This window comes from Falco cherrug, chromosome 4, assembly GCF_023634085.1.
Source record: "Falco cherrug isolate bFalChe1 chromosome 4, bFalChe1.pri, whole genome shotgun sequence".
NCBI classification, from domain to species: Eukaryota; Metazoa; Chordata; class Aves; order Falconiformes; family Falconidae; genus Falco; species Falco cherrug.
In genome coordinates this window covers 47,755,976-47,766,318 of record NC_073700.1, presented here as the reverse complement: position 1 = coordinate 47,766,318, position 10,343 = coordinate 47,755,976, and the positions used below count along the sequence as shown (strand labels likewise).

The following is a 10,343-nucleotide window of genomic DNA, read 5'->3' as shown; positions in this document are numbered from 1 at the left end:
CCACGGCGGGACCCTTCCCCTCGGGGCTCCTCTTCAGCCTCCCCCTGGGTTGGGCTGAGCCGAGGCTCTGAGCCGGGTCAGCCGCTTCCAGTGAAAAATTTTAAGGCGATTTTTAAAATTCGTTTGTTTGCCTCGTTGGGGAAACCGAGGTCAAACGTTGCACATCACCCCCCGCCCTGGCCGGGGACGCAGCAGCAGCTGGGGCTGCCCTGGCCCCTCCTGCCCCCCTGCAGCCCAGGAGAAGCCAAAGCCGGGGTCACTCCTGAATTTAGGAAGGGGGCCAGGGCACAGCGCCCTCCCCAGCTGTGGCCCATGGGTGCCCAGGCAGGGCTGGGTGGCCCCCCCGCGATTCAGGGCCTCCAGTCCCCCAGAGATGGTCAGTTTGGACAAATGTTTCAAAGCAGCCACAGATGGTCCCATTCCCCCTCCCCGCTCCCCCCGCCCCCTCCCCCCCCCCAAAGCCTCAGCACAGCTTCAGCCCCTCTCTCGGGGCAGAACAACAGGGTTTTGGTAAAGGTAAGTGTGCCCCCCTGCCCCCCCCACCCCAAATGTGTCATGATCAATACACACAACAGCGCACGGGTTCAGTCACATGGGAAAGCTGCAGTGCCCTGGGGTGGTGAGGAACGGGGGCGTGGGGGGGTGTCTGTGTGTGTCTCTGCGTCTCTCTGTGTGTCTCTGTGCCTCTCTGTGTCCGTGGGTTTGTGTTTAAATTGCAAAAACTCCAGTTTCCCCCTGCCCCAGGATCAGGCCCGGCCCCAGGATGCCATGGCAGCAGCTCCGGCACCACTGGTCCCCCCTGACGCCCTTCACTGCTCGGCCGTGCTCACCACACGCCTCGTGCTGCCCACCCCGGCTGCGGCCCCCCCCCCCCCCCCCCCCGCCGTGCCCGCTGCCCCAGGAGCAGCCCCGGGGCTCGGACAGGTGGCAAACGGTCTGTTAACACCAGAGAGGCCGAGAAACCGTCGCCCCACAGCCACGACGCTGCCCCTGCAAATACCTAAAGCTGTTGTGGCAACTGGTCCAGCCCTAAGACAGCGCAGCGCCAGCGGTGGGGCGGCTTCGCGCGTCCCCATGCTCTGCCACCTCCCTCCACGGGTCCCTTTGGTCTCAGCCCCGCGGCCCTGGCAGTGGCCGGGGCAGGCCGGTGCCCGGCTGTCCCTCGTCCCCAGGAGTCACCGGCCTGTTCCTGGCAGGACCAAACAGCGCCTGTATTGCTAGCAAAAGTGCATCGTAAAATGAACTGTAAACGCGTTTCCTCTCCCCTGCCCCGCACACCCCCCAGCACTTCTCACCGTACCGGAGACCGCACTGCTCGTCACCAAAGGTGTTAACGAAGGAGGGGGAACCCAACGGGGGACACAGGGCCGGGGGCCTAAAGGAAGAGCAGAATTCAGTAACACTGAAGATGACGGTCAAAGACTGACGACTCAGCACTCTGCACCGAGACTCACTTTAAATTAACTTAAGAGACAAAGAAGCAACAGAAAAAAAAAAAAAAATTTCCTCCTTAGCCCACTGCTCTTGAAATTGTCTTCTGCTTCTTCTGACAGCGATGGTTCAGAGTCTGTTGACTTGATCCCCATTTTCAAACTTGTTATAGACTCAAAAGCATGTGGATTTGTTTCGGTTTCTTTCTTTTTTTCTTTCTTTCTTTTTTTTTTTTTTTCTCTTTTTGACAGACGCAGGAACTTCAGCGAAGTTGGGCTTGGTTCGAGTAAACGGCCACACACTGGGTGAGTGGCGGAGGAAAGGACAAGCAGTTTGGGGAGGCCCCGCTCCCCGCCTGCGCGTGGGGCGCTGGGGGAGGCCGTCCGGCTCGGCCCCCCCTGTCCCCTTCCAAACCGAGGGGCCGCCGCCGGCTCCGTAGGTCAAGATCCAGCCACGGCCAGAGGGAGAGGAGCCATCGTGCACGCCGCTCCACCCGGCCCCGGCAGCTCACTTGCGACGCTTGGTGGTTTTCCTCTTCCTTCTCTTGAAGAAACAGCAGCACCTGGGGACAGAGGGGACCCTGTCAGTGCCCAGGCCGTGACATGGATGGACTCAGCAGCCCCACGGTCAGGGCAGAGAAACCCCTTGGCGTCCTGCTGAGCCCCAGGAAGTGCCCCATAGGGCTGGACGGCGAGCACCGCGATGGCCATGGTGAGTGACACCTGCCACAGCGACTGACACTGACCAGGGTGAGTGACGCCGGCCATGGCACATAATGCCAGCCATGGCAAACGCCAGGGCTCCTGGAGAAGGAACGGCCCCAGAACCATGTGTGTCCCTCTGCACTGGCTTTGGGGAGCCTCAAGGCTGGGCAGGGCGCAGTGAGAAGGGGCTGGGGGTGGCGGTGACCCTGCAGGGACACCCATTGTGGGGTGCCAGGGGAGAGTGGCAATTACTTGCACTAGATCTGGGCTGCTCCCCCCTGCAGGGCAGCGGCTGAGGCCCTGCCAAAACCCATGTCCATCCCGGCCCGGTGAGAGGGAGGCAGCAGGGCTGCGTCCTTACTTTGTATCGTCTGTCACCTCCACCTCGGTAGGGGCTGTAATGGGGGCGTTCGAATGTCCTGCCGTCGGGTCGTCCGTGTTCAGCTCTCCGTTGGTGGAGCTCATCACCTGGGGAGAGACGAGCGTCAGTGCAGGGCAGCCCGTGGGGCACAGGCCGGTCCTTAGCCTTGTCCCCCACCCCATGGCAGCTGCGTCCCAGAGAGGGGCAGCCCCAGGAGGTGGCACGACCCCCCCAACCCTGCACGAGCCAGGAGCAGCCGGAGCAGGGCAACAGGACGGTGCCCTTACCCAGACAGCGGTGCTCCGCCTCGGTGCTGAGCACTCCCAAGCAGCCCCATCACACAGAGGGGTCTGATCCCCTCAGCGTCTCCGGGAGGATCCTGCTCCTGGGAAGCCCTGCGTACCCCACCGAGGGATCCTGGCTCCTGGGAAGCCCTGCGTACCCCACCGGGAGAGGGGCCTGCTGGCAGCCAGCCCCACTGTGCCCGGGAGCCACGGCCCCGTGAAGCTGTTAGCTCCGAGGCGGCCCTGCCGTGGCCGAGCAACTGGACACAGCTCCTGCTCCCCAGCCCCAAGCCCCAACAACACCGGCCCCTGCGGGACGCAGCCCAGCACCCACCCTGTGGGCTCCTGCCCCCTCGCCGGGGCAGCGGGGCCATGCACAGTGCCAGGGCCGGGAGATCCAAGTCACCAAAGCAAGGATGGGGTTGGCACAGGCAACTGGGACTTGCCTGAACCCCCACCGCCCTCCTGCGCCCACCGCCCCCAGGCAAAGCCAGGAGCTCCCTTGGGCTGCGCAGGCCACAGGATGGCCAAGCTACTCGCCCCTGGCGAGGAGGCTTGGCCTGACCCAGACTCATGGAGGAGCTGCCCTCTGACAGCCACGGTGCCCAGCCGCAGGGCTACGGCAAGCTACAGCCCCCCGAAACAAGCTCGGAGACCCCTGTGCGTCACCAACACCCCCCTGCAGTGCCGGGGGCAGGCAGAGGACGAGGGGCTGGCTGGCAGAGCGAGAGCAGGGAGCAGCCGCCGTGGCAGGGAGGGGATGTGGTACGGGAGGAGCAGGGCAGGGCACAAGCTGGCCCCACACTCTGCCCCGGCCCTGCGGCAGCAGCGGAGGGAGCCAGGCCCAAGCCTGGGACTGAGCATCAGCACAGAGTCACCGTGGGGCAGCAGGAAGGAGCAGCAACGGCGGGGATGGAAGCGGACGGAGGAAGCAGCGCGGGCACAGCTGGGGGACACCCATCGTGGATGCCCCGCCACCTGCGTGGGCTGGATCCCACCAGCACAAGAGGGGCTGAGCGGCAGAGGACAGAAGGCTGCGAGGGCAGCGAGCACGTGGCTGACGGCGCGAGTGCAGGACCGAGGCGGGGAGATGAGGCCAAGGACTGCCCGGGGAAAGGGAGGAAAAGCAGGGCTCGAAGCCGTCGCTCCACTCACAGAGGCACGGGGAAGTCCCCACACGGGATAAGGCCGCGTTGTCTGGCACTGCTGGGATGAGCGGCGCTGGGGGCAGAGCCCGATGCCCACCCGGCTGCTCATGCCGCTGCATGGCACAGAGTCAGCACTTCCTTCACCTGTCTCAACCGCCCTCCAAGTCCCAGTGGCAGCACCAAGGGAGCCTGGCAGCCCCCGGGCAGCAGCGCCAGCCTCGCCCATGAGCCATGAGCATCCCACACCGTGGGGACTGGGCAGCACGTGTTGCAGCCTAGGAGAGACGGTGGGCATGCGTGGCCCTGGTGCCGCCCCAGGGCCAGGGAGCAGGGCTGATCCCCTGGCACGGCTGGCAGACACACGTTGGCCTGCGCCTGGCTGTGCAGGCAGCTTGTGTGGCGCAGGTCGGCTCCGCTCCCTCCCGCGCCCGCCCCTGCCCTCGGCGCGTGGTTGCATGTACCTGGACGGACCCCCCGAGCCTGCCGGCTGCCAGGTGAGCTCCCAAAGGCTCCTCGGCAGGCTGCCCACCGGCCTGAGGATCCCACAACTCCGTCCCCTCGGGCGGCTGCTCGCGACAGGCAGGAGGAACAGAATGAAAAGAAACAAAAGAAAAGAGGAAGAATGGGGAAGAGAAGGGACAGGTGGAGGGAAGGGGCAGGGAGAAGAGTGGCAAAGGGAGTCGAGAAAATAAGACATGCAAAAGCAAAAACATGACTGGAGCAGCTCAAGTTTTTGATTGTGGAAGGCACTCGTGCAGCACCATCCCGGCAGCTTCCCAGGGCAGTCCCTGCGGTGACACGGTGGGTCTGCATCCCCCCTGCCAGGTACACGCACACACCCCCACCTCCAGCAATGCAGCTGGGCTCTGGGCAGGTCCCCTCCAGGCAGCTGAGGGCACGCTGCCCCACGGAGCACGGCCAGCCCCACGCAGGGCCAGTGGCTGCGTTTTGGAGCAGGCTGGGCCAGCAGAGTCACTCGCTGCGCAGGGAGACACAGGCAGGCCAAGGCGACGCTGCTGGCCACTCTCCTGCAAGCGCAATGTTCCGAGGCTGACGCAGATCTTTGTGGGGCAACTGCGAGGAGGTGAGCTGTGCTGCTCCTCAAGCTCACGGGCTCCTCAGTTGTCCAACAGCGGGGGAGCACCTCGCTGCCAAACCCTTGCCACGGTGAGCGTGGCACGGCCCCACGGCTGCTGGGAGACCCTGCACCCCCAGGCTGGAAACCGTTCCCATGCGGTGGGAGTTCTGTGCTTGGCTTTTCCCCCTGCTCTCAAGAAGGGATGGCGAGCGCAGCAATGCTCGGATGCTGCAGGGAGAGAGCAGACCTGACTGGGAAGAACGAGCCGTGGGCGCTTCGAAGGTGTTGCCCTCTCCCTAAGGAAGCGCTGCCCTGCCACCAGGGCTGTCCCAGGCTCCCTGTGCTTGGCTAGGGGCACCACGGGGCACCACAAGGCCGATAGGTGACTGAGGGAGGCAGGATGCTGCACCCTCGGCTCCAGCACCCTGCAGGTGCCCTGCTCCCCACGGAGGTTCAAGGCAACAGGATGAGTGCCCATACAGGACTGCTGGGGAAACACGTAAGGTTTTGCACTTGATAGCAGCAGTCCCCACGCCAGGGTAGGACAGGCCACCGCACCAGAGCCGGGCCGGGCAGCCCAGCCCGGTTCCGCAGCGATCCAGGCAGGGAGCTGCCCACACAGCTCTGCCCGTCTCCCTGCCCCGGGCTGTGCCCAGCTCAGCCCCACGTGCCCTGACGGTTCCCAGGGCAAAGCCAGCACCACTCTCCAGCACAGGGCGAAACGCTGCCACGCTGCCCCACAAATCCCCCCGTCCCATTGAGAAAGTGGTACCGCGTACAGAGCAGCAAGTTAATCCCGTGGGGACACGGCGCTGGGGACACCGTCCTTAGCGCAAGGTGGCTCAGCCTGTACCGTGCCCGCAGTGTGCCAGCTGAAGCCCAAGCCTGGTGCTTCCCCGCCGTGCTCCAGCATTCCACGCTGCTTCCTCCTGCTTCCACCAGGCTGCCTGGCCCCAGGGACACTGCCCCGGTCCCCCAGCTAGCCACAGACCCAGGCGTGCAGGGAGGGAGCCCTCCCACAGACAGCACTGGGGGAAAATGGACGCTCCAGCCCCTGCTCCCAGCCAGAGGCCCCGCCGGGCTCTGTGAGTCCGGGAGCAGAAGCCTGCACCGCGCACGACCGCGGTCCCGTGCCCCAGCCAGGGCAGTGCCGCCGCTCACCTGGTGTTTGGTGTGTGGCTGTGCTTTGTCTCTGTTCGGGGGCTGCACCTGCACCTCGCTGTGCATCGTGCCAATGGGGGTGGGCTGGGGACACGACAAGGACAACATCAGCCACAGCACAAGCAGCCACCCCGCACCCAGCCCCTGGCCAAGCATGCAAAACACCCCAGAACCGGGGCCTGATCCCTGCCCCAGCAGCTCCACGCTTGGGATTTGGCTGCAGAGAGCCCATGGAGGGTGCCCACCACCAGAAAGTGAGGTGTCAACTCAGCTGCTGGGGTCCCCTTAGCTCCCAGAGCCCCGCATTTCTGAGTCACAGCTTTAACTCACTGGCACGACGGCCCCAGCTTGGAGCCGGCATCTCGAGGACTGGTGGAGCTATCCCTTGGGCGCGGACATGGGTGGCAGGGATGACTGCCGACCTGCACCCTCCCTGGCTGCTGCCTCAGACCACACTGACTCCCCACCATGCTGCCCACCGCCCCGAGGGCGCCCTGGGGCCCAGCACCCTCTGTCCACCCCTGCTCCCTCACCACTCACCAGCGGTTTCCCTGCCCAGTCGTATTCATAGTCAAACACGTAACCGTTCCTCTCAAACAAGTCTGTGAAGAGCTTCCGCAGGTAGTCATAGTCAGGCTTCTCAAAGAAATCCAGCCGCCGCACGTAACGCAAGTACGTGGCCATCTCCTCTGTGGGGACAGAGCGGGCTCAGGTGGGGCAGGGGGACAAGATGCCAGGCCAGCGGGTTTGGGGCCAGGCTGGGGCCAGGGCCAGGCCATGCAGAGTGCCCTCACCTGGGAAGTTCTCACAGAGCACCTCCACTGGAGTGGCTCTTTTAGTGTCGCCGATCTTCTGATACCTCTCCTTTAGCGTGTCAGCCTGGCAGAGACAAGGAGCAGGTCAGCACGAGGACCAGGCATGTCCCCCGAGCAGGGAAGGCGCTGGGTCCCATCAGACCACAGATGGTTTCCTGGTCCCCCCTTTCCAGGCAATAGCGAGAGCTCATTCCCAGGGAATCCCCTCACCCTGGGCAGGTCTGAAGGACAAACACCAGGGAGTGCGGTTCCAGGACAGCCGCTGCGAGAGCTGCTGGGATTCCCATAAAGCAAGGGGGACACCTGCAGCTGCTCAGCACAGCAAGGGCCTGGCACACAGCTCAGAGCAACAAACCCTGCATCTGGTGGGGTGCCAACCCTCCAACAGCCCGGGGGCCAAAGCTTCTCCCCCTTTCCCCGATGCTGCCCATGCCAGGGCAGAGCCAAACCCACGGTGCAGCCGTGCCCAGGGACAGCGGGCGCCAGTAGTTACCTTGAGGCCTTGCCAAGGAAGGCTCCCACGGAGGAAGTACATAAACATGTGCCCTAATGCTTCCAGGTCATCCCTGCGGCTTTGTTCTACACGGAGGGAAAAAGAGACACAGGTATGTTCCCACTACAGCCACCACCCCTGCCCCCACCAGACCCTGCAGCACCCCAAGCCCCCTGCCAACATCCCAGGCTGAAGAGCAGGAGAGGCAGTTTGTCCCCAGTCCCACCTCTGGCCGGGGGCAGCTCGCACCCTGCAGGCCCCCTCCCCTCTCCCCTTCCACCCAGAGGCAGGGCTGGCCGCACGGTACGCACACACCTTTCCCAAGGTGGGTGTTGATGCTCATGTAGCGTGCTGTCCCTGTCAGGCTCTTGTGCTCTCGGTAGGGGATGTGTTTTTTGGTCTCGGGGTCAATATACTCTTTGGCCAGGCCAAAATCGATGATGTGGATGGTGTGCTGCCGCTTGCTGCCCGGCCGCCCCACCAGGAAGTTCTCTGGCTTGACATCTCTGTAGATCAGGCTTTTGGTGTGGACATACTCCATCCGTGTGATCTAGGGGCAGAAGCAGATGTCAGCACCATGGCAGAAACGCACCATGATCCTGCATGCCTCCCTGCACCTCCTCCCTTGGGCCTGACTCTGCTCCGATTGCCATGTCCCCAGCCAGCAATCCTGCTCCACTCAGCCTGTACTGGGTTGACAGGATGGGCACAGCATGTCCTCCAGCCCCGGGAGACAACCTCAGTCTGGCCACATCTTGCATACATAGTGAGAGATGCTCGTTTGTGCTCAGAGGGGCTGTGTGGGGTGAGGGAGAGCCCTCCTGCATCAGGGAGAGGTATGAAGGCGGTCTAGGGTGTGCCAGCAGGCAGCATCTCCTGCGGCACGCCGGGCACTGGCTCGCACCTCCTTCCCCTCCCCTTCCCTGCAGGGTCCCCACGCATCACCCCGCTCCCCCAGGGTGGTCTGCAGCCAGGCGGGCTGGGTGAGCTGCGCAGAGCTGCTGCCGAGGTGGAGGTGCTGTGCTCACCAGCTGGATTGCGATCATCAGGACGGTCTTGAGCGTGAAGGTCCGATCACACAGATCAAAGAGATCTTCTAGGCTGGGTCCTAGCAGCTCCAACACCATGGCATTGTACTTCCCGCAGGGGCCAAAGTAGTAAACCTGAGGAATTCCCTCTGCAAGAGACGGAGCAGGGGCTGTCAGGGTTTGCAACGGAGCTGAGCAGCACACAGCCATGCTGTCACGGCCATGCCACTGCTGGAGTTGCTACAGGGGGCTGCAGATGGGGGGATGTCTCTGCACTGCCCTCCCTCTGTGCTGCAGAGAGCACGAAGGAGGCAGCTCCATCTGCATCCTGACTCTGCTGCGGGGGAGGCGGGGGGAAAGGACTAAATAGAAAAGGATCAAAGATTAGATGTGGCTCTGTGTAAAATCGGCCTCTCCCAGCCGAGCAGATGGGCAGGAGTTGCTCAGGCTGGAAGCAAAGTTGCAGAGTCACATTTATAGGAAGCCTCTCTTTCCTGGCAGTGTCACCCGGGCAGCCACCTCCCCGTGGCAGCTCAGCCCAGCCCCATACCTGCATTGCCGAGCTGTTTGTAGAACCGATACTCCAGGTGCAGCTGGGGGGCCCGGGATTTTATGGGTTCCTTGGAGGAGAGAAGAACAGTTAAGGCTGTTGTAGGGAGCAGGATGTTAGGGAAGTCAGGGTGTCAGACACCTCTTTCAGTGCTGGCAGCAGCTGGACTGAGAGCATTTGGGGTTGGGAAAAAATAGCATAAAATGGAGATGAAGCCTCAGGGGACAATGAGAGAAAGCCAGCCTATGTGGAAGCCAGATCCACCCCCTCCAGAAAGATCTGGGTGCTGGGGTGGACATTAATGGGAGCAGGTACCAGTGGGGACCACCCTCTCCCAGAGGTCTCTGCCGCTGGCACCAGCTGAGCACAGCATGGGCCACAGTGAGGTCCTGGAGAAGCAAAGACCCAGCTCTTCCCTCCCCAGGCCCAGATCATCCCACCTGCGATGACGCGCACTGCTCTGCCTGCCCTCAATTCCTGGCAGTGAGCACAGCTCCCTGCGCAGCCACCCATCCATCATCCATCACAACGCGCTCTAACAGCCTGGGCCTGAACATCACCTGCCCCAACCACGGAGGGACTCACCAATTTGATAGCTACGTATTCGTTTGTGTAGAGGTTCTTTCCTGCAGGGAGAAACATGAAAACGGCAGTTGAAAGCAAGTGAGCCTTTGCATTAACCCCACTTCACACCCTCCGCAGTCCCCAAGGGCTCCTGGGCTGCAAAACGTCCTGAACAGGTTCAGCAGCTCCCACAACACAAACAGGCCTTGAGGCACGAGCAGGAACCCACTGCAAGGAGTTGCAACATGCCTATTAATTACCCTCAGATAGGGTACGTGGATTCTTCTGGGATGGGCAGGCTGCTGGGGGGCTGGAGCCAAGTCTGCTGGGAGGGGGCAGTGTCCCAGTCCAGGCCTGCAGGGATGTGACTGGCCAAGGCAGGAACGAAGCTGGGACTTGCTGTTTCTCCCAGCCACAGCCCTGCATGGAGAGGGGCCGCCCTGCTCTGGGGGGGGGCCTCCAGAGTCGGGGGATGCTGCTTTGTGGGCGGTGGGACCACGCAGAGGGTGACAGGGAGCAAGGACCCCCAGGAGCACTGAGGCAGCTTGAGGCACTGCAGCTGGCAGCGGTTCAAAGACACCGCAGGTAGGTGGAAATCCCTTCCCCAAGGCTGGGGTCACTCCTGGGGATGCCACACGTGTGTACGTGTGCACACATGCATGTGACTCAACCTCATCCTTTGGGATGCTCCCACCCACTCGAGGGTGCAGGGGAAGCCAGGAGCAG

General features: G+C 63.1%; 1 protein-coding gene across 3 annotated transcripts in view; it reads right to left on the bottom strand.

Annotated features, from left to right (window-relative positions):
• Nucleotides 1-1,439: 1,439 nt before the first annotated feature.
• CSNK1G2 (casein kinase 1 gamma 2) overlaps nt 1,440-10,343 on the bottom strand; it is a 46,397-nt gene continuing 37,493 nt past the window's right edge. For 2 of the 3 annotated variants that reach the window (XM_055707766.1, XM_055707767.1), the window contains 11 exons: nt 9,639-9,679; nt 9,054-9,123; nt 8,504-8,652; nt 7,791-8,025; nt 7,476-7,561; nt 6,962-7,046; nt 6,708-6,856; nt 6,168-6,251; nt 4,390-4,494; nt 2,497-2,603; nt 1,440-1,993 (listed from right to left, as the gene is read on the bottom strand). In XM_055707766.1, coding sequence (XP_055563741.1) covers nt 1,939-1,993; nt 2,497-2,603; nt 4,390-4,494; nt 6,168-6,251; nt 6,708-6,856; nt 6,962-7,046; nt 7,476-7,561; nt 7,791-8,025; nt 8,504-8,652; nt 9,054-9,123; nt 9,639-9,679 — 1,166 coding nt within the window. In that variant the 3' untranslated portion in view covers nt 1,440-1,938. The remainder of the gene's footprint in view (nt 1,994-2,496; nt 2,604-4,389; nt 4,495-6,167; nt 6,252-6,707; nt 6,857-6,961; nt 7,047-7,475; nt 7,562-7,790; nt 8,026-8,503; nt 8,653-9,053; nt 9,124-9,638; nt 9,680-10,343) is intronic. The other variant, XM_055707768.1, reaches the window with a different exon arrangement.